This window comes from Cuculus canorus, chromosome 1 (genome assembly GCF_017976375.1).
Source record: "Cuculus canorus isolate bCucCan1 chromosome 1, bCucCan1.pri, whole genome shotgun sequence".
In the NCBI taxonomy this organism is placed as follows: Eukaryota; Metazoa; Chordata; class Aves; order Cuculiformes; family Cuculidae; genus Cuculus; species Cuculus canorus.
In genome coordinates, this window is record NC_071401.1 from 6,661,733 (window position 1) to 6,680,025 (window position 18,293).

An 18,293-nucleotide genomic window follows, 5' to 3' on the forward strand; every position below is an offset into this window, starting at 1 on the left:
ATTAGAGGTGCTGTCTCACCAGTGCTGAGCATAGGGGCAGAATCACCTCCGCAGACCTGCTGGCCATGCCATTTCTGACACATGCCAAGATGCCATTGGCCTTCTTGGCCACCTGGGCACACTGCTGGCTCATGTTGAGTCGCCTGTTAGCCAGCACACCCAGGTCCTTCTCCTCCAGGCAGCTTTCCAGCCACTCTTTCCCTAGTCTGTAGAGCTCTATGGGGTTGTTGTGTCCCAAGTGCAGGACCTGGCATTTGGCCTTGTTACACCTCATGCCATTGGTCTCACCCCAGCGGTCCAGCCTGTTCAGATCCCTTTGGACAGCCTGCGTAAAGATTATCTAATTCCAAGGCCCCTGCCATGGGTAGGGACACCTCCCACTAAATCAGGTCGCTCAAGGCACCATCCAGCCTAGCCTTGAACACCTCCACGGATGAAATAACGCCACCGAACCCTCCCGGCCCTCTGCTGTGACCTGAGGGAGCTCGAGGGGAGCTGAGGGGACAAACCCCGCCCCCTCCCAGCCCCTCGCCCTGCGCCTTTTCCGTAAAGCCCGTCCTATTGCTGCGCACTTTTCGTGACCTCCCTCCTTCCCTGTCGCGCAGTCAAAAGCGGGGCGGGACATACGCTACGTAGTCTGTTAGGAGAATTGCCGCAGCTTGCGCCAGAGGCGTAAGCGCCGGGACTTTGCTCCTGTCCCGCCGCCATGGCCGCCCCGGGGCCGGCACGGCTCCTCCGTGCCGCCGCCGCCGCTTCTTCCCGCCGATGGCTCTTTTCCGCCTCGCCGGCAGCCGCGACCAGGCCAGGCTGCGGCACTGTGAGGGCAGCGCGGCTCTTCGGCCTCTCTTCCCGGGCGGCGCTCAGGTAAGACGGTCGGAGACGGGAGGCCCCTCTGGGCCGCGCTCGGGGCTGAGGGGATCCAGCGCTCTGAGGGGACCCCGGGGCAGAGAGGACCCGGGGCTCTGTGTGCTGAGGGGACTCTGGGTGCCAAGGAGACAGTGCAGAGGGCACCCAGAGCCTCCATGCTGAGCACACTCCGTGCTGAGGACGCCCGGTGCTCAGGGCACCCGGGCACCTCAGTGCTGAGGGCCCCTGATGCTGAGAGAACCTGGGGTCTTGGTGCTGAGAGCACCCAGAGCCTCCTTACTGAGGGCACCCTGTGCTGGGGGCACCCAGAGCCTCCTTACTGAGGGCACCCTGTGCTGGGGGCACCCAGAGCCTCCTTACTGAGGGCACCCGGTGCTGAGTGTGCCCAGGGCCCCAGTGCTGACAGCATTCTGTGCTAAGTGTGCCCAGGCCCTCAGTGCTGAGGGCATCTGGTGCTGAGGAGACCTGGAGTCTCGGTGCTGAGGGCACCCAGAGCTTCCTTGCTGAGGGCATTTGGTGCCTCAGTTGTGAGCACACACTGTGCTGAGGGCACCCGGTGCTGAGGTCACTCCAGGGCCTCGGTGCTGGGGGTGCCCCGGGCTCTCAGTGTGGAGGGTGCTCAGTGCTGAAGGGCATCTGGTGCAGAGAGGACCCCCAGTGCTGAGGGCACCCAGGGTTCTGGTGCCAAGCGCGCCCAGTGCTGAGGGCACCTGGTGGCTTAGTGGTGACCATACCCTGTACCGAGTGTGCCTGGTGCTGAGGGCACCCAGTGCTGAGCGTGCCTGGGTCCTCAGTGCTGAGCGCACCCTGTGCTGAAGGGCACCCAGGGCCTCAGTGCTGAGGGGATCTTGGAGCCTCGGTGCTGAGAGCAGCCAGTGCTGAGGGCCCCCAGGGACTCTGTGCTGAGGGCACCGAGAGCCTCCATGCTGAGTACACTCTGTGCTGAGGGTGCCTGGGGCCTTGGTGCTGAGGGCATCTGGTGGTGAGGGCGCCCTGGGGTCTGGGTGCTGAGGGCACTGGGTGCTGAGGGCATCCAGGGCCTCTAGCCAACAGTGGCAGGGCCACTCATGCTGGCACCCAGTGAGTGACCTTTCATGATCCAGTGCCTCAGCCCTGCCTGCTGCAGGGTCACCTAGGGGGTGGAGGTCTTGGGGGCTGACCATGCAGCACGGTGAAGTCTCAGGGCCTTTGGGATCTTGACCTCCCGTTGATAGTATGGAAAGATAAACTGGAGTTGTAGCACCATAGAATGGTTTGGGTTGGACGGGACCTTAAAGATCATTGACTTCTTAATAGCTGATGTAGAGGCAAAGTGGCAGGTCACCAAGATGGAGTCAATGTTACAGTTGAATCGGGTTTAACTTCAGAATTATTCCTTGTAAAGGTGCTAAAAATTTGTGATACATTTTTGTGTTAAGTAATTTTTCAGTTGGGGTCATGTGGACACCTAAGTTACCATAGGTGCAGCTGAGCCCTGTACTGGTGTCAGCTCAGGCACAGGTAGCCAGTCACGGGGCAAAGGGAGCTCAGGTATATTTAGACTTCATATGATCAGCCAAGACTTTATATGATCAATCTTTCTGAAGAGAGCAACAAAAGTGTCCTCTGTGCTCTCTGTGGCAATTCCTGCACAGCACTGAACTCCTGCAATGAATTGGCATTTCTGCTTTATACAGATAACACAAAATATGTTTTGTTCCTCTTGATAATCCTGAGGATGTTTATACTTGCGTAGATCTGACACATGCTCCATGTTGATTGCCTGTGACTAGTTCACTGTATGGCGGCTTTTTTTTTTTTCTTTATGCAAACAGTATCTGGGTAGACTAAAGCCATGTTAACTTAAAGTTTCTAAAGCCTAAATATTGTTTGATGCATGTCTGATTATTTTTTTTAATGGTATCTCCCAATCACTGAAAAGATCTGCACAGTGTGTGTTTTGAATATCTAACTGGTCTTGGTTATTATGCAGACACACTTCTGAGAGTATCTTTACTGCTCAGGCTCTTGCACAATAAAGTCTCAGTGATTTTTTCTTTTCCTTTAATTTAAACATTTAAGCTATGTGAAGAGTGGTAGAGATGGCACTAGCAGAAAAACACATCCTACTGGAAGACTTAAGAAGGCTCTCTCTAACTTTGTTACAAATAAATAAACTTTAGTTTCAGCTATCAACCAGAGTGGGTTAAGTTTTATAGTAAAGATTGATTGCTGTAGTGATCTTTAACAAAAGCCAGTGACTTAGTGGTAGTATTTCAGTTTGTCCCATTGCTGCATGTTATATACCAGTTAGGCATGCACAGTGAGTTCACAGCTGCCTGAGGCTAGTGTTAAGATTGTTACTACCGAAAAGGGGCTCTCAGTCCTGTTTCCTCACTTTTGTTGTGGACAGTCACTTGTTGTGTTCTGTCAGTTTTGCTTTCTGGTTCAGCTGGGACTACTTCAATTTTATGGTTGATCTTCAGCCAGATTTGCAAAATGTGTTGACTTGTGGTAGTATCGGTGCAAGGATGGTGACAACAGGGTGTTTGGAGTGGAGATCATCCAAACCCACGTTTTTATATTGGAAAGAGACTGGTGTAAGCTCATCATGAAGCTTAGATTGTGTCATTGCATCATGAAGTTGCAGTAACACAATTGTTTTAAACTGATGTGAATCTGTAAGGGGCAGATCAGACTGTGTCCTGGTTCTGACATTCATATGGCTGTTGGACCTGTGAAGGCTGCATTTCAGACAGTTTTCTTTCCAGACCAAGTTTACTGCATGACAGTGGGAGTGTTGGAGACAGAATGAAGTGGGGAAGGGGGGTGGGAGGGGTGCAAGACAGTTCTTCTTGTGCCAGACGAAAGTGTACTCACAGGTGAAGACGCTTTCAGGCATGTTTTCAATATTCAAGAAGCATTTGGACAATGCTGTCAGACACATGATGTGAATGTCGGGGTTGTCCTGTGCAGGGACAAGAGTTGGACTCGATGATCCTTGTGGTTCCCTTTAAACTCAGGACATTCTATGATTCTCTGAACCGGAAGGGAGATGACTTGTCTTTTCTAAAGGTTCCAGTGATCTAGTGGATGGCCAGGCATCTTATTCGTTGGTCCATGTTACTTGTGATCACCTCATCCTATAGTAGAGGAAAGGATATGTTTTAGATATTCAACATATATTTAGTACTTATTGTGTCTATACCTTGGGCAGAGGATACTCATAAATGCATGTACATCTGGCATTGTGTCTCTCGTTAGGGCTGTGTTTGTCACATTGACATAAATAGCTCAGTAAATGAGAGAGAGCTCTGGAAGGACTTCTTGAAGCAGTTTAGAATTATGCTGTCAGTGGTTCTACTTTGGCTGCCAGAACGTGACTCTGTACCTTTCCACGTGCAATCTAAACTCATCAGTCTTAAACTACTAGTGGAAGTGGTGAGTTTTGTACTAGTATATCTAAGAAGTGGTGCTTGTTTTCTTGGTTGTGCTGTGGGAGGTGTTAGCGCAGCAGAGGAGAAAAAAGAAGAGCAGAGTGGTAACTTAAACCCACCCCCTGTGCTGGAGGTGGTCCTTTGATATCACAGCTGACTGTGCAGCATTAATTACACTTTGTAAAGACGTATCTTTAAGACTGCTGTATTTTATTTCATGCATGCTTCAGCTGCATCCTGCAGTTCAGAAAGGTCAACCCTTCGTTATTGATTACAATTTTGGAATGAATTTATGGTTAATAGTAGCTTGTGGCTGCCTTCCAGAGAATGGACTGAGGGATGATACGAGTACAATTGAACATGACATCATAATGAATCATGGCGCCTGCTGCCAACTGGGCTTAGGGTTATGGCAAATATATTAAGTCTAGAGCAACAAACATTTGTTGTTTTTCAAAACAAGCCAGGATGGATTGCTAAAACCATGTTTTGTTTTACAGCCAGTTCCAAAAATAATCTGTTTACTGATGTTTCAATATGGCCACTTTCAAACTTCTGCTTTACTGTTCAGCTCTACAGGTTAGAGATATCCAGGAGGTGATTTGATTTTCAGGCTTGTATGCTTTCTGTATGATAGATCACTCAAGGCCCACAGTTACTATTAAGATTGAAGGTGATAGTAAGTGTGCTGTTCTTAAATGTGGATTTCGCATAGGTTTTTGCATTAGCTTTCAGTTGTTCTATTTGTATCTTTCATCTCTTGGGAGCTTTCTTCACTATGCATCCAACAAGTTTGTCTTGTTTTACCTGCTTACTATAGGAAAGAAAATAGTCTGCTTAAACCCAAACAAACTGTATTTTATTTGTTAGTTTATTAAAAGTTTTCCTTTAATTTGTATGTGAAATTACATGATATGGAAAACAAAAACCTTCTATTTTTTTCCTTATTGAAAACTTTAGTCTGAAGAAATTTTTATGGAGACTGCAAGAGATTTTTTTCTTAAATAAACAAAATTGTCTGAAAAGCAAAGCAGGAAAATACAAACCATTCTTTCTTTGAAGCCAATGTCAAGAATTTGAATTTCACTGTAATTAATATTCACAGCGTGAAATCCTAAGAGAGTCTGTGCTCAAAAAAAGCAGAATGTTTTTGGAGTCTTTCCATTTTTGGGAGGAGAGGAGAACTAAATTTTGGAACTAATAAAGTAAAATGTCTTAAACTCTTAAAGTAGAAATGAGAAAATTTAAACTTTGTCTTAAGTGTTAATGATGAGAGCAATTAAAATTTCATAGATTCAGAGCAGGAGTCTGCAGAAAGGTGTGTAGGGAAATATTGAAAATAAGCTCTTTTGTTTGATTAAAAGTACAGATGTTGTGCCTAAAATAAAATAGTTCTAACTCTCTTCAGTGAAAGGGAAATCATCAGGGTCCTGTATAGCTTCTGGTGAGGAAACACAAACCATTTTTTTTCCTTATTTTTTCATAGGTCTTTATTTGATGTACAGCAGCAAGTACCTGTACCTGTTACAGCTTTTAAAAGCCACTAATGTGCATTTCTGTACTCTTAGAATTGACAGTGATTAATGGTTTAGTAGAATTCAATCAGTTTTAAAGCGCTAAAAAATTCTAGAATTGTTTCTTTAATTCCAGTATACTTTTCTTTTTCAGCTCAGACGATAAAATAACTGTTCATTTCATAAACCGTGATGGTGAGAAACTAACAGCCAAAGGAAAACCTGGGGATTCACTGCTGGATGTTGTGGTTGATAATAATCTAGATATAGATGGTTTTGGTAAGTAGACTCATTGAATACTGTATTTGGTATCTAGAAATTGTGTTCTATTACCAGTTTGTTCATGAATATGTATAGACTTATTTAAGTTGGAAAAGACTCTTGCCATCATAGAGTCCAACTGTAAGTTAATAGTTATTTTTGAATTTATTTATAAGACGGAGCTGTACTTTATTTGGATTTTCTCCCCTCCTTTTTTCCTGCAGGTTCATACAATACTACTTTGCATCAAATTCTAAAAAAATACTTGGAGTGAGCCTTGCTTTAATGTTAGAGGAGGGGAATGTAGACAGAGTACTGTGGGTGGAAGCAGAAAGATACCATCTGCAGACTCTTCTGAGGTGTATTTCTTCTGAATAGTAGTGTATTTCTAACAGTGTCTGGTCACTTCAGTATTGCCATACTGTCTTAGTTTATTATCAGGCTTTTCATAGCACAAATTGCTGTAGTGTTTCATAGAATCGTAGAATTGCTTGGTTGGAAAAGACCTTTGAGCTCGGGTCCAACTCTACCTGTCCACTACTAAACCAGGTACCTGAGCACCTCATCTACCCGCCTTTTAAATACCTCCAGGGATGGTGACAGCCTCCTCCGTGGGCAGCCTATACCGGTGCCTGAGAACCCTTTTCCTGAAGGAATTTTATCTCATGTCTAATCTGAACCTCCCTTGGTGCAGCTTGAGGCCATTTCCTCTCATCCTGTCACCCATCCCTTCCGAGAAGAGACTAGCACCCACCTCCCTACAACCTCCTTTCAGGGAATTGTAGACAGTGATAAGATCTCCCTTCAGCATACTTTTCTCAAGGCTAAGCAACCCCATTTCCCTCAGCCACTCCTCATAATATACTTGTTCTTCAGTCCCTTCAGTAGCTTCGTTGCCCTTCTCTGGACACGCTTCAACACCTCAATGTCGCTCTTGTAGTGAGGGGCCCAAAACTGAACACAAGTTTCAAGGTGCAACCTCACCAACAGCAAATACAGGGGCACAGTCACCTCCCTGGTCCTGCTGGCCACACTGTTTCTGATACTGGCCAAGATGCTGTTGGCTTTCTTGGCTACCTGGGCACACTGCTGGCTCACGTTCAGCTGCTGTCAGCCAACACCCCCCCGGTCCTTCTCTGCCAGGCAGCTTTCTAGCTACTCCTTCCCAAGCCTGTAGTGATGTATGGAGTCGTTGTCCCTTGCTAAGTGAAAGAAACAATCAAATCCATGTCAGTTACCAGGGAAGCACAAGAAGTTTAATTTGTATAGAAGGACTAGAGTAAAGGAGACCCATGCCATAGTGGAATTATAGCTTGGTACAAGTTCTGTTTAAAATCAAAATAGGAGTAAGCTATAACACCTCCCTATTCCTTCAAACTTTTGCACTTTCAATAGTTAGCTCCATTGTCGTTTTGGGATTCTGCCCATGCAAGCAGTGGTATTTGATAATGGCAACTAAATACCTCAGGACAGATATTTATATGAATGTGAGCTTAAGAATTAATAGTACAAACTAAAGCAGGAAGCGAAGTACAGTCTGCATGACTGAATGTATAGCATGGAGTAATTAGAGGGGAAAAAAATAAAGCTAGTGTAGCACAGTTTGAAATCAAGAGATGTGTTTTATTTAAGTGCAAATAAAATTCACTGCTTGTAATAAAAATATTTGATAGGATGTTAAATCTCAGACTTACGTCTGAGGCGACTCGTTTCCAGGCTTGCATACAGTTGGGGGAATAACAACTGTCTCTTAAAAAATGTGTTGGGGTATCTAGCTTTGCGTCACTTATTAAATGTGTTGTATAGGCTTATTGCTACTCTGCTTCTGTTGTACAGTAAGTGTTCTTCTATTCTGTGTAAATATTACCCATGTTAAAGCGTTGTGATAAAGAGGGAAAAGAAAGATAATGCCATCACTAAACAGAAGCCAAGAAAATTTGAGATACTGTAACAATCTTTAATTATAATGTACATTAGTTCCATTTCAATAATCACTTGCTAATGAAACATTGCACTATGGCAGAGAAATAATGCAGTATAAGTTATGTAAAAATGTATGTTCTATGTCTAGAAAAAAGTAAAAAATGTAAAACTTAAATGTTGCCTGTTCTGTCACTAGGGGGCATCCCATGTGCAGTAATAATAATAGAAATATCTTTGTGTAAAGACTTAGCGAACAGCTGAATGATTCAGCTGCACTCTGTTTGCTATTCCTAGCTTTCAGTTGGAGAAAGACCTTCCGTTGTTCAAAAAGACTGCTCAGTGTTTTCTCTCTGTTTTTTTCTTTTCCCCCTTCTCTCCTGACCTGCCCCGACATTAAAATGCTTAAGCTGGTGATATGACAAATGTTACATTGTTTGGCACTGTGTTGAACTCTACTTTGACACACGCATTTGTATGCACTTGGAAGACTTGCTGTATTTTAATAACCTTGTCTTCTAGTACAGTGTCATGCTATCTTTGAATACATCTGTTGATACCATTACTACATGTAGCAGCATGGTGCTTTCTGTGTGGTTCTTGTGGCCTGACACTGAACCCCACTGTTTCTTTTTGTAGCAGTGGTTAGACATGCAGCCATGCTTCCCTTTGTTTCCATATGAGTACAAAGGTGATGTGGTCATGATATCCTTTGTTCTGCTTTCGTGGAAATGGGTAAATAAATGAAACTTGGCTAATGTCTCACCTGTTTCTCTGTTATCAGTTTATGTCAGAGGTGCGGGTTTGTCCTGACCTGAACCCCGACACAAGCAGGATGAGTTCAGGTTTCTCCTCCTCTAGAAGTTGCATGTTTCTTTTTTAGCGAAGTGGAGAATTCTGTGCCAGTCCTGTACAGTGGCACAAACAGACTTGTTAATGTTTAAACTGTTATTGTCCTGTGATGCCCTTAATTCTTCTAGCAGGTAGATGTAGTTGGTGCTCGTTCTGTACAACCCTAGCAAGTTATTAGATCATTGAATTGGACCTACGTGTAGGCCTCTTAAACACAGAGAAAACCATCTCTCCCTAGTATGACTACCTCTGTTGCTGTGAAGTAGTGTTCTGCTGAGTGAGGAGAAATGGCAAGTATAAAACCCCTCCTTCCTATAATTCTGAGGATTTTTTTGTATAGCAAGTGTTTTCTGTTGAACTCCATGAGGAAACTTTCTCAAAACCATAGGAAAGAGAGGGGTAGAAGGGTCAACCTTGACAATAAATTAGATAGTGGTTGACAGTGTTGTCTGTCTGTTTTTGTGTTCTTGGAGCAGAAAGCTTTCCTGTCTTTAAATGATAGAAAGGGAATTAGTTAATTATTTTAGCTAACTATAACATTTAAGTAAATCTTGTAGGAACTGTAGAAATACTATTGATAGTCGAATGCAGAGTAGATATGAAAGTGGAAATGTATGAAACAATAATTATTTACTAATTAACAGAGATACTTGTATGAGACACTTTTATACATGAAGGATTTCTTCTGAAGTTTTGCTGTAATTTGAAACTTGGAATTTCTCTTATCTTGATTTTTTTTTTTTTTATCTTTAGGTGCATGTGAAGGAACGCTAGCGTGTTCAACTTGTCATTTAATCTTTGAAGACCACGTATTTGAGAAACTAGATGCAATTACTGATGAAGAGATGGACATGCTGGACCTGGCATATGGCCTCACAGAAACGTAAGGCAACCTAACACTTGGTTTTGCCTTTCTTTGAGGTAGTGGTTTGCAGGTGGGGCAGTCATAGAATCATAGAATAGTTTGGGTTGGAAGGGACCTTTAAAGATCATCTAGTTACAACCCCCCTGCCATGGGCAGGGACATCCCACTAGATCAGGCTGCCCTCGGATCATCTTTGTAGCCCTCCTCTGGACCTGTTCCAACAGCTCCATATCCTTCTTACATTGAGCATTCCAGAACTGGAGACAGTATTCCAGATGAGGTCTCACAAGAGAGGAATAGAGGGGCAGAATCACTTCCCTCACCCTGCTGGCCACGCTTCTTTTGACGCAGCCCAGGATACAGTTGGATACTTCTAGGCTGCAAGTACATGTTGCCAGCTTATGTTGAGCTTCACATCAACCAGCACCCCCAAGTCCTTCTCTGCAGGGCTGCTCTCCTGCTCATCCCTATCATGTACTGACATAATATATTTAAACCTCGGAAATCTCCATGCTTATGCATTTCACATTTACAGAAATGTATATAGACCTAAAAAAAGGATCAGTCCAGTATTCTTATTGCAAACTGATCAGGGCATTCTGAATAGCTAGGTTCTGTTACACAAAAGGGACTGCCAAGTTTAAATATTGTGTATCTAAATTGATATTAAAAAAAGATTGGTACTGTTTTTCTAAACTGAAGCGCAGCACTTGCCAGTATTTGCTTTTCAGAGGTGTCTGGTGCAGAAGTCAAATACTGATGTATGACCAAAAGCCCAGTTTCTTCAACAGAAACTTTGCCACTGCTGTCTCTTGTTCTTATTACCCTTCTCTTCCCCTCTTTTTTCTGTCTACATTAGTCTGTAGCTAGTTAATGTATTATTTGAATGTATTTATGTTAGTATTTTAGTTTTGGTCAGATCTTCTTTTCACAGAATCACAGAAAGGTTGAGGTTGGAAGGGACCTCTTGAGGTCATCTAGTCCAAGCCCTGCTCAAGCAGGGACACCTAGAGCTGATGCCCAAGACCATGTCCAGATGGCTTTTGCCTATCTCCAAGGATGGAGACTCCACAACCTCTTTGGTATTTACCTACGTTGATAAGATCTTTCACCCGAGTCTTTTCTAGAATAAAGTGTCCTGTGTGGCAATTTCTGCGCTTGTCGTGCTTCGGTTCATATCAGAGTGCTCTTGGAGAACCCAAGCCAAACTGGCTTTTGGGTGAAGCTAATCCTAAAGTGCTTTAGCTGCTGATGGGCATTTTGGTGCATAGGATTAGACTGGTGGTAGTCTGTGGTAACCCTCTCTTCTACATCTCCCCTACCATCATAGGCCATGTAATTAGTATCACATCCTCATCACAGACCCGTTCCTAGTGGGCTGCACCGCTTACAGGCTATGTGTACACCATCTTCATAGAATATACCCACATGAACGGCAGGCAGCTGTGCCTTAAAGGGTTTTGTAAGCACTTTCCTTCGTGCTTCAATGGAACTGCTTGTTGAAGTTCCTGAGAATCTTTCTGTTGATGTCAGAGGCCTTTATAGCTGGCCTGTATAGCGTAGGGGTGTTTTATTTCTCTGTAAAGTACTCTAACTCATTTTCTCCTTATAACAGTAATAGGAATCCTATACTAACCATTTCTGCAAGAAGGTACACTTTTTATCACTTCAAACAAATCTTAACTTTTCTGGGAGGTTGTGAAGGCGGAGGAGTCAAACTATAAGCAACTTGTTTCGGCTTCTTTTGTTTTATCCTTTTTCCTGTCTCTCAAAATACATTTTCAATTTTGGAAAAATCATAAGCCTTTTAAAAGTGAGTTTACTTCACTCTTGCTGTCTACCACAGTTCTCGTAAGCGTATATTTTAGGTTCTGAGTCAAACGAGTTCCTAAATAGCTCTGGAGGTCAGTGAGCTAATAAAAAATTTTTCTTTGGCCATCTTTTAATTAAAGGTTTAGACAATGTGGTTTTACTGAAGAACTGAAAAACAGTAGAAAGCTAGAGCACTCTGTTTAAATATTTCTATTATTTTATCTCAAAAGTGCTTCAGACCAAGTTAAGTTTTAGAATCTCTGGAGATTCTTGTTACTTTTCTTTGGTTGTCCTAACACCATGTAGTCTTCGTGTGGCCAGGGATCTTTCATATATGTGACAGGACGACTTTTATGCAAAACGGAGCTTTAAGTGACTGATATTTGCTATAGGCTACCTGATCTCATGTGATGATATACACTTCTGTAATTATCACAGAGATGCACTGCTATACTCTGTCACCATTGTAAGGATGACAGCTTTTTCTTGTCAGTGACTCTGGATTTGCAAAGGTTTCAGCTAGCAGCTGCCATGAAAGCTAATTTTTTTTAAATAAGGGGCTAATTAGAAGGGTTAAAATAGAATTGTTTTGAATAACTGCAGAAGAGTAGAGACTATTAAAAGTAGTAACATAGAAGAGTTGCAAACCATGGCAAGTTAAATATTTAGAAAGAATACTGAGGAAAAAAATAAGCTGAGAAACAGCTTGCTAGAAAATCGAAGAATACTGGTTTCTAATACTGGTTTCTAATACTGGACATCCGGAAAAAATTTTTCACGGAAAGGGTCATTGGGCACTGGCAGAGGCTGCCCAGGGAGATGGTTGAGTCACCTTCCCTGGAGGTGTTTAAAGGATGAGTGGATGAAGTGCTGAGGGGCATGGTTTAGGGATTGATAGGAATGGTTGGACTCTATTATCCAGTGGGTCCCTTCCAACCTAGTGATTCTGTGATTCTATGATGCTAACCTGTCAGGAGCAGGAAACTTGTTTGCGTGAAGAGCCAATAGGTGATGTAGAAGTTGCACTTAAAATATAAAAAGACAATATAAAAGCAAAGTTTGTTTTGCATTGTTGTCTCTAAGATGTTAAAGGATGTCCAAGAATTGGAGCGATTTCTTTGCAGAAGGCTTCCTGGAGTATCTGTCTCACTGATGCATCTGTAGAAGTAGTATTGCAGCAAATAACTAAAATGAGTAGTAACAAGTTGTAACGACTGGGTAGCATTCACCCAGGAGTTATACAGGAATTCAGTATGATCCTTCTGAACTACTGTTGGTATAGCTTAATTAGCTGGTTTAAAACTGGTTACGCATCAAAGGAATGGAAGGCAGCAACCCCCCTTTTAAAATGATATCATCAGAACTAGAGAACAGTGAGTCCTATTCCATTCTGGACACATTAATAATGTGTCTATGGGCTGTTGCTTTCTTTGGTGGTTTCTGCTAAATAATGGTAAGAATTCAACAGAGCTTTTGTAGAGAAAAGTAACAGATATGAGAGTTCCTCACTTGAGTCAGTGAGCATGAAGGAAAGATCTTACCTTTCTGGCTTAATGACTCAATCTTGAGTAGTTTAGTGTGAGAATGTTGGGCCATCTTTAGACCCTGGATGTGTCAGGCTTTCGCCGAGGTTTTCATTCAGATTCATTGCCTTCATCTCTTTAGAGATGCCAGATGCCTCTTGGGAGTTGAAGTGTCATTCCCTGCACTTGACTGAACTATTAGTGAACCACTGAAAATGGAAGAGTCACCCTTATCATACTGTGTTGTCTCATCAAGTAGAAAGTACTGGGTGTACAACTATCCGATGTACTGAACTCTTGTTCACTTGTTTACTTAATGTAAATTGTGATTACTGCCAAGTGTATCTTTGCATTGATGCCTGCAGTTCACTGCTGGTCTTGATTGACGCCACGCACAAGGGTGGCTGTTTTAGATCATGATGTGTTTGGGATGGCTGAGTGTTGGAGGCATAAGAGGGTAAAGGCTGTTAGAAAAGTTATTGGCTTAAACTAACAACATATTGTATTTCTCCACAGATCACGTTTAGGCTGCCAAATCTGCTTGAAGAAATCAATGGATAATATGACTGTTCGAGTACCAGAAGCTGTTGCTGATGTTAGACAATCAGTAGATATGAGTAAAAACTCCTAAAAGAAAATATCTTAGGGGTTTTAATGAAGCTTAATTATTTTTATAACTTATTTTTAAATGTGTAATTAAATACGGAAACTTACATAATTGTGAGTTATTTTATATGACTATCAATATTAGATTAATGCTATTTTAATTTTCTTTATAGAACCTCCTATATTTTTATGCTTAAAATGCAATAATACTTCTTATAACTGATCATTGGGTTATAAACATTAGCAAATGTGTTATGAACGGTTTTCATATAATGTTATTCTGCCAAAATCTTTAATGATGTTTGAAAACTGAATCACTTCTACAAAACTTCTCCTAAAAACCTCTGGGTGTTTCTAGGTTCCAGACCTGGATGTGTTAGAGAACAGAAGTTGTAAGACTGCATGGGGTCTTTTTGAAGTGTTGCTGTTGAAGATGGTGCTCTCAGAGCCAATCGGCTTCCTCAGTAAATCTGGTACTTCCTCAGTTAATTGTGGATTTTCAGGGTAGGGATTTTCCAAACTTTTGCAATCTTAATGAGATGAGGCAAATTTTGTCTTGCGAAAACACAAACCCATGAAATCTAGGGACTGATATGGAATGTTTGCACCAGCAGCTTAATTGCTGCGGTGCATCTCTGTTGCCCAAACAGAAGTCAGCAAATCTCAGTTTAACTATATTTACATTTGACTGCATCACCAATGCAGGAATATGCATGGCTTAGAGTAAAGCCTTGGAGCTGGCTAATGGGAGAGTGTATCCACTGGAGGTAATTGTGAGTTCTTGCAGTTCTCTGAGTATGGCTGAATTGGGACTGAAGAAGGCAATATTTGTGAACATGAGATTTGTTCTGAGATATTTGTCTTACTCTTTCAGTTTTGAGCTTGTTCAGGCAGCAGTCTGATGTTAGCCAGGCCGTCCAGCGTAAAGAGAATCCTGGATTCTGAGCCGTGCTCCCAGGATCATTTTGATAATGGTTGATGTGAAATGACCAAATGTATTTGTTTTGTAAAGATGCACTGGGTTCCCCAGCGGGGGCAGGGAGACGCCCATGGTGCTGTAGCATGGGGAGTGGTGACGAGGAAGGAGTATTCAGTTGGATCTTGCTTTAGCCTTTCTGAAGTAGGCAAAAATTAAATAAAATCTCTAAGACTATTATTCTCTCCAGTTATTGTTGCCTAAATATGTAAATGAAGTGGCTCTCACTAATACAACAGTTGTTACTATTATACTTTTTGGTTTGGACTTATTTTTATGTATATAACCAGTTTCTTTACATTTGAATGCTCTAATGCATTCATCAATGCCTTATTTGAACTGGTGACAATGACATCTAGGCATTTTTCAATATTATATTTATGAGAGTGTTAAAAAATGATTACTTTTCCAGTGTCAAATATTTGAGTTATTTTGGGCTTCATAAAGGAAACCCCCTCCCTTTTTGTTAGTTCTAGAATATATTTCTTTTTATGTTGAATTGAATATAGATCTAGTTCAGATGCCTTGATTTCCTCTCTGAGTAACTATTTCTTTATTTCATGGTGTTTCCTTTGGCCTTTCCACTAGAACGACGCATGCTTAATGTGGTCTGCTCAGCTTGTTTAATCATATAAGAGTTTCAAAATACAATTCCCATCTCATTTAATTCAAAATACGACTTCAGAATTGAAATTCCCTGACTTTTTGAAAGACTGAGCAAGGTCAGGGAGAAGGGTGGAAATAAACTGAAGGCATGTTCTGAAGATACGGCTATCTTGCTCTTCGACTATAACCATAATCTAGAGTTTACCCTCCCACAGGCAAGCCCAGAGGTAAATCAGCTCTCACTTTCTCTTGCTTTTGTCCAGAGCTCATTTATATACAGTAATTATTATTACATCTTGAATTATTATTTTTTGCAAGGGGCATGGCTCTTTAGCTTCCAAGAGAGGGAACTCAGGTCGTAACCAGGTGTACTGTGGATTCTTACAGAGGAAAGAAATCCAAGGTCTCAGTATGGTTGTGGTGTTTGGATCTAGATGTTGGTGTTTGTAGCGTTTGGGATTTTCTTGGTTTTTTTTGTTTTGTGTTTGTTTTTTTCACTTGCACACCAGGCACTTCTTGTGAGAATCCTGAAATGCTTAACACTGTCTTAAATGCGAAAGAGCTCACACGTGAGTTTTATTTCTAAGCCAAGGTTGTTTCATTGTGCATTTCTTGTGCCAGCTTTTCCTTACAAAGACTTTGATGGTCTTACGGTGTGCCTGTGAAAGGAATTGTTCAGTACAGCAATGCAAAAAAGGACACTTCAAAGTTCATTTTGAATTCTGGAGGTATCTCATACTGCATGCAAATGGAAATCTCCAAAGGTGAAGAAATTAATTGTATAATCCCCAAAACACACAGCTCAGAGAGCTACTTGTTTCCTTATTGTCCAAACAATTTGCAAATAAATCTTATTTTATATCACTTTCTGACACACCTTGTTTGTATTGTTTTTTCTTTCACTTTATTTCCAAGTCATTGAATGTATTTCTGTGTGTAAAATGGAGCTTAACAGTTAAAGCTTCACATTCAAGTGTAAGTATTAATTACTGTGCAATGACACACAATTAAGCATCAAAAAAAGCTAAATAAGTATTTGTTTATTTCCTTGTCTAAAGAAAGATTACAGATTACTCATTTTCTGAAGGTATTTGCTTTCTCTGTCAAAACATGGAGTCAGGGAGTCTCTTTTGTCTCTCTCTTGTCAAGAATGAGGAGAAAATCGGCAGTGACTTTGCCAATGCTGTACTTGTTAGTGCTGTATTTATTAGTGTTCGGTGTGGTGTCTGAAGGGGAAGGAAGAGGGAGGTGCCTTGTCCTCCAACGTTACTACATCTTGTCCAGCAGGAGAGTTTCCCATCATCCAGACTGCAGGCTATCACTGGGGAGAGGAGAAGACACATTCTCCAGGCAGTTTGTTGCTTCATGTCCAGCAAGTCTTCTGAGTCTCAAATTCATAATGATTGTCTGCAGGGCTCCAAAGGAGTGAAGGCAAATATGTTCTAGCTTAGTTTACATCCTGTTTGGAGGCAAGTTGAAAAGGCCTCATCCCAGAAAGCTGCAGTGAAAGTGGCAGTGCTTCCCCCTGCTTGCTGGTCTGGGTATGGAGAAGGTTCCCTGCAACCTGGCTTTGCTCTCCCAGGACAATGTGGTACACAAAGGTAGGGTAGACCAAAAAATCCTCCTTCCCTGGGAGAAAAAAGGAGAAGTAAATCTTGGAGGACAAGAGATGCTTCAGTCACTGAGTTATCAAATAGAAAATGGAAAGAGGCTGCAGCTGCTGTGGATGATTTGATTTCTCCTCAAATGATCTGAAAAGCTGTGAAAGGGGGGTGAGGAATTCCTGCATTAGGGCAGGGCGAGCTGCTGTTATTGTGGGTGGCCACGTAGATCCAGGTGTTGCTGTGGGCTGTAGTGCCTCTGTGCTCTTTCTCCTGGCAGCGCAACAGAGAGACAGCAACAAGACATACGGTCCATACATAAAACAACAGGCATTAAAAGCAACCCTTAGATTTACTTTCTAATCTACTGGCCACCACTTGCTTTTTTATCAAGTTAAATGTTTTTCTCATGTCAACAAGTCTAAATTAAAAGGAAAAAGTATTTTAAAAGAAACCCATTTCTGGCCAGCAGTGATTTGGCAGTTGCAACTGGGGCAAACTTCATCTAAAGCTGTGGCCTTACTGTGCTCAGAGGAGTATCTCTGAGGTCTGGCTCCATGGTTCTAGACACTCTCTTGACTCACACCAGCAGCAGAAACATTATTTTGAGCACTAACACTGTGTGTGTGCTTTTTACAAGCAGTGTTGGTCTTGCCAGTGTAATGACTCTTTGTACCCAACCCCTTCCATAACATGTCTTTCTCCCCAATCAAGCAGTAGGTGTATCTCTGGCACCCACTAGGGATGCGACAGGATTTATAAAAGGTTTGGAATAGACTTGGTACAACCTTCCTCACATCCACATAGGTACAGTGGAGCTTTCCCCTTCCCATTTCTGGCTGTTTTAAAGCACGCTTGTGCTAGAAAATAGGACTGGTGCTGACCCTAGGTGGTAAATCCCTGCAGCACAGCACCATTGGGCAATAATAGAATGGGGAACAGCACATTAAGGAAACTGTGCATGTGAACTCAGCTCAGCTGCAGCTTTCAGATGGAGCTGGTTACTGTGGAGCATGGCTCAGATATCTATAGCTGTGAAAGAAATGCCAGTTTGCTGTTATAAAGGAAAGGAGCTAATGCTGTATCAAGCCAGGCCACCACCACTCTGGGTACCTGCACACAAACAGCAGCGAGGCTGAGCATAGAATCAGAATGGTTTGAGTTGGAAGAGACCTTAAGGATCATCCAGTTCTAACCACCTGCCATAGGGAGGGACACCTCCTACCAGATCAGGCTGCTCAAGGCCCCATCCAACCTGGCTTTGAACACCTCCAGGGATGGGGCAGCCACAACTTCCCTGGGCAACCTGTGCCAGAGTCTCACCACCCTCAGTGTGAAGAATTTCCTCCTTATGTCTAGTCTAAATCTGCCCCTCTCCAGTTTATACCCATTGCCCCTCATCCTATTACTACATGCCTTTGTAAACAGTCCCTCTCCAGCTTTCTTGTAGCCCCATCAGGTACTGGAAGGTCAC

The 18,293-nt window shown here is 42.6% G+C and overlaps 1 protein-coding gene across 1 annotated transcript; it reads left to right on the forward strand.

Moving 5' to 3' along the window:
* The first annotated feature begins 631 nt into the window (after positions 1 to 631).
* FDX1 (ferredoxin 1) lies at positions 632 to 16,090 on the forward strand. The gene is made up of 4 exons (XM_054054359.1): positions 632 to 864; positions 5,952 to 6,076; positions 9,584 to 9,713; positions 13,547 to 16,090. The coding sequence occupies exons 1-4, from the start codon at positions 707 to 709 to the stop codon at positions 13,659 to 13,661; spliced, it is 528 nt and encodes a 175-aa protein (XP_053910334.1). The 5' UTR covers positions 632 to 706; the 3' UTR covers positions 13,662 to 16,090.
* The last annotated feature ends 2,203 nt before the right edge of the window (positions 16,091 to 18,293 follow it).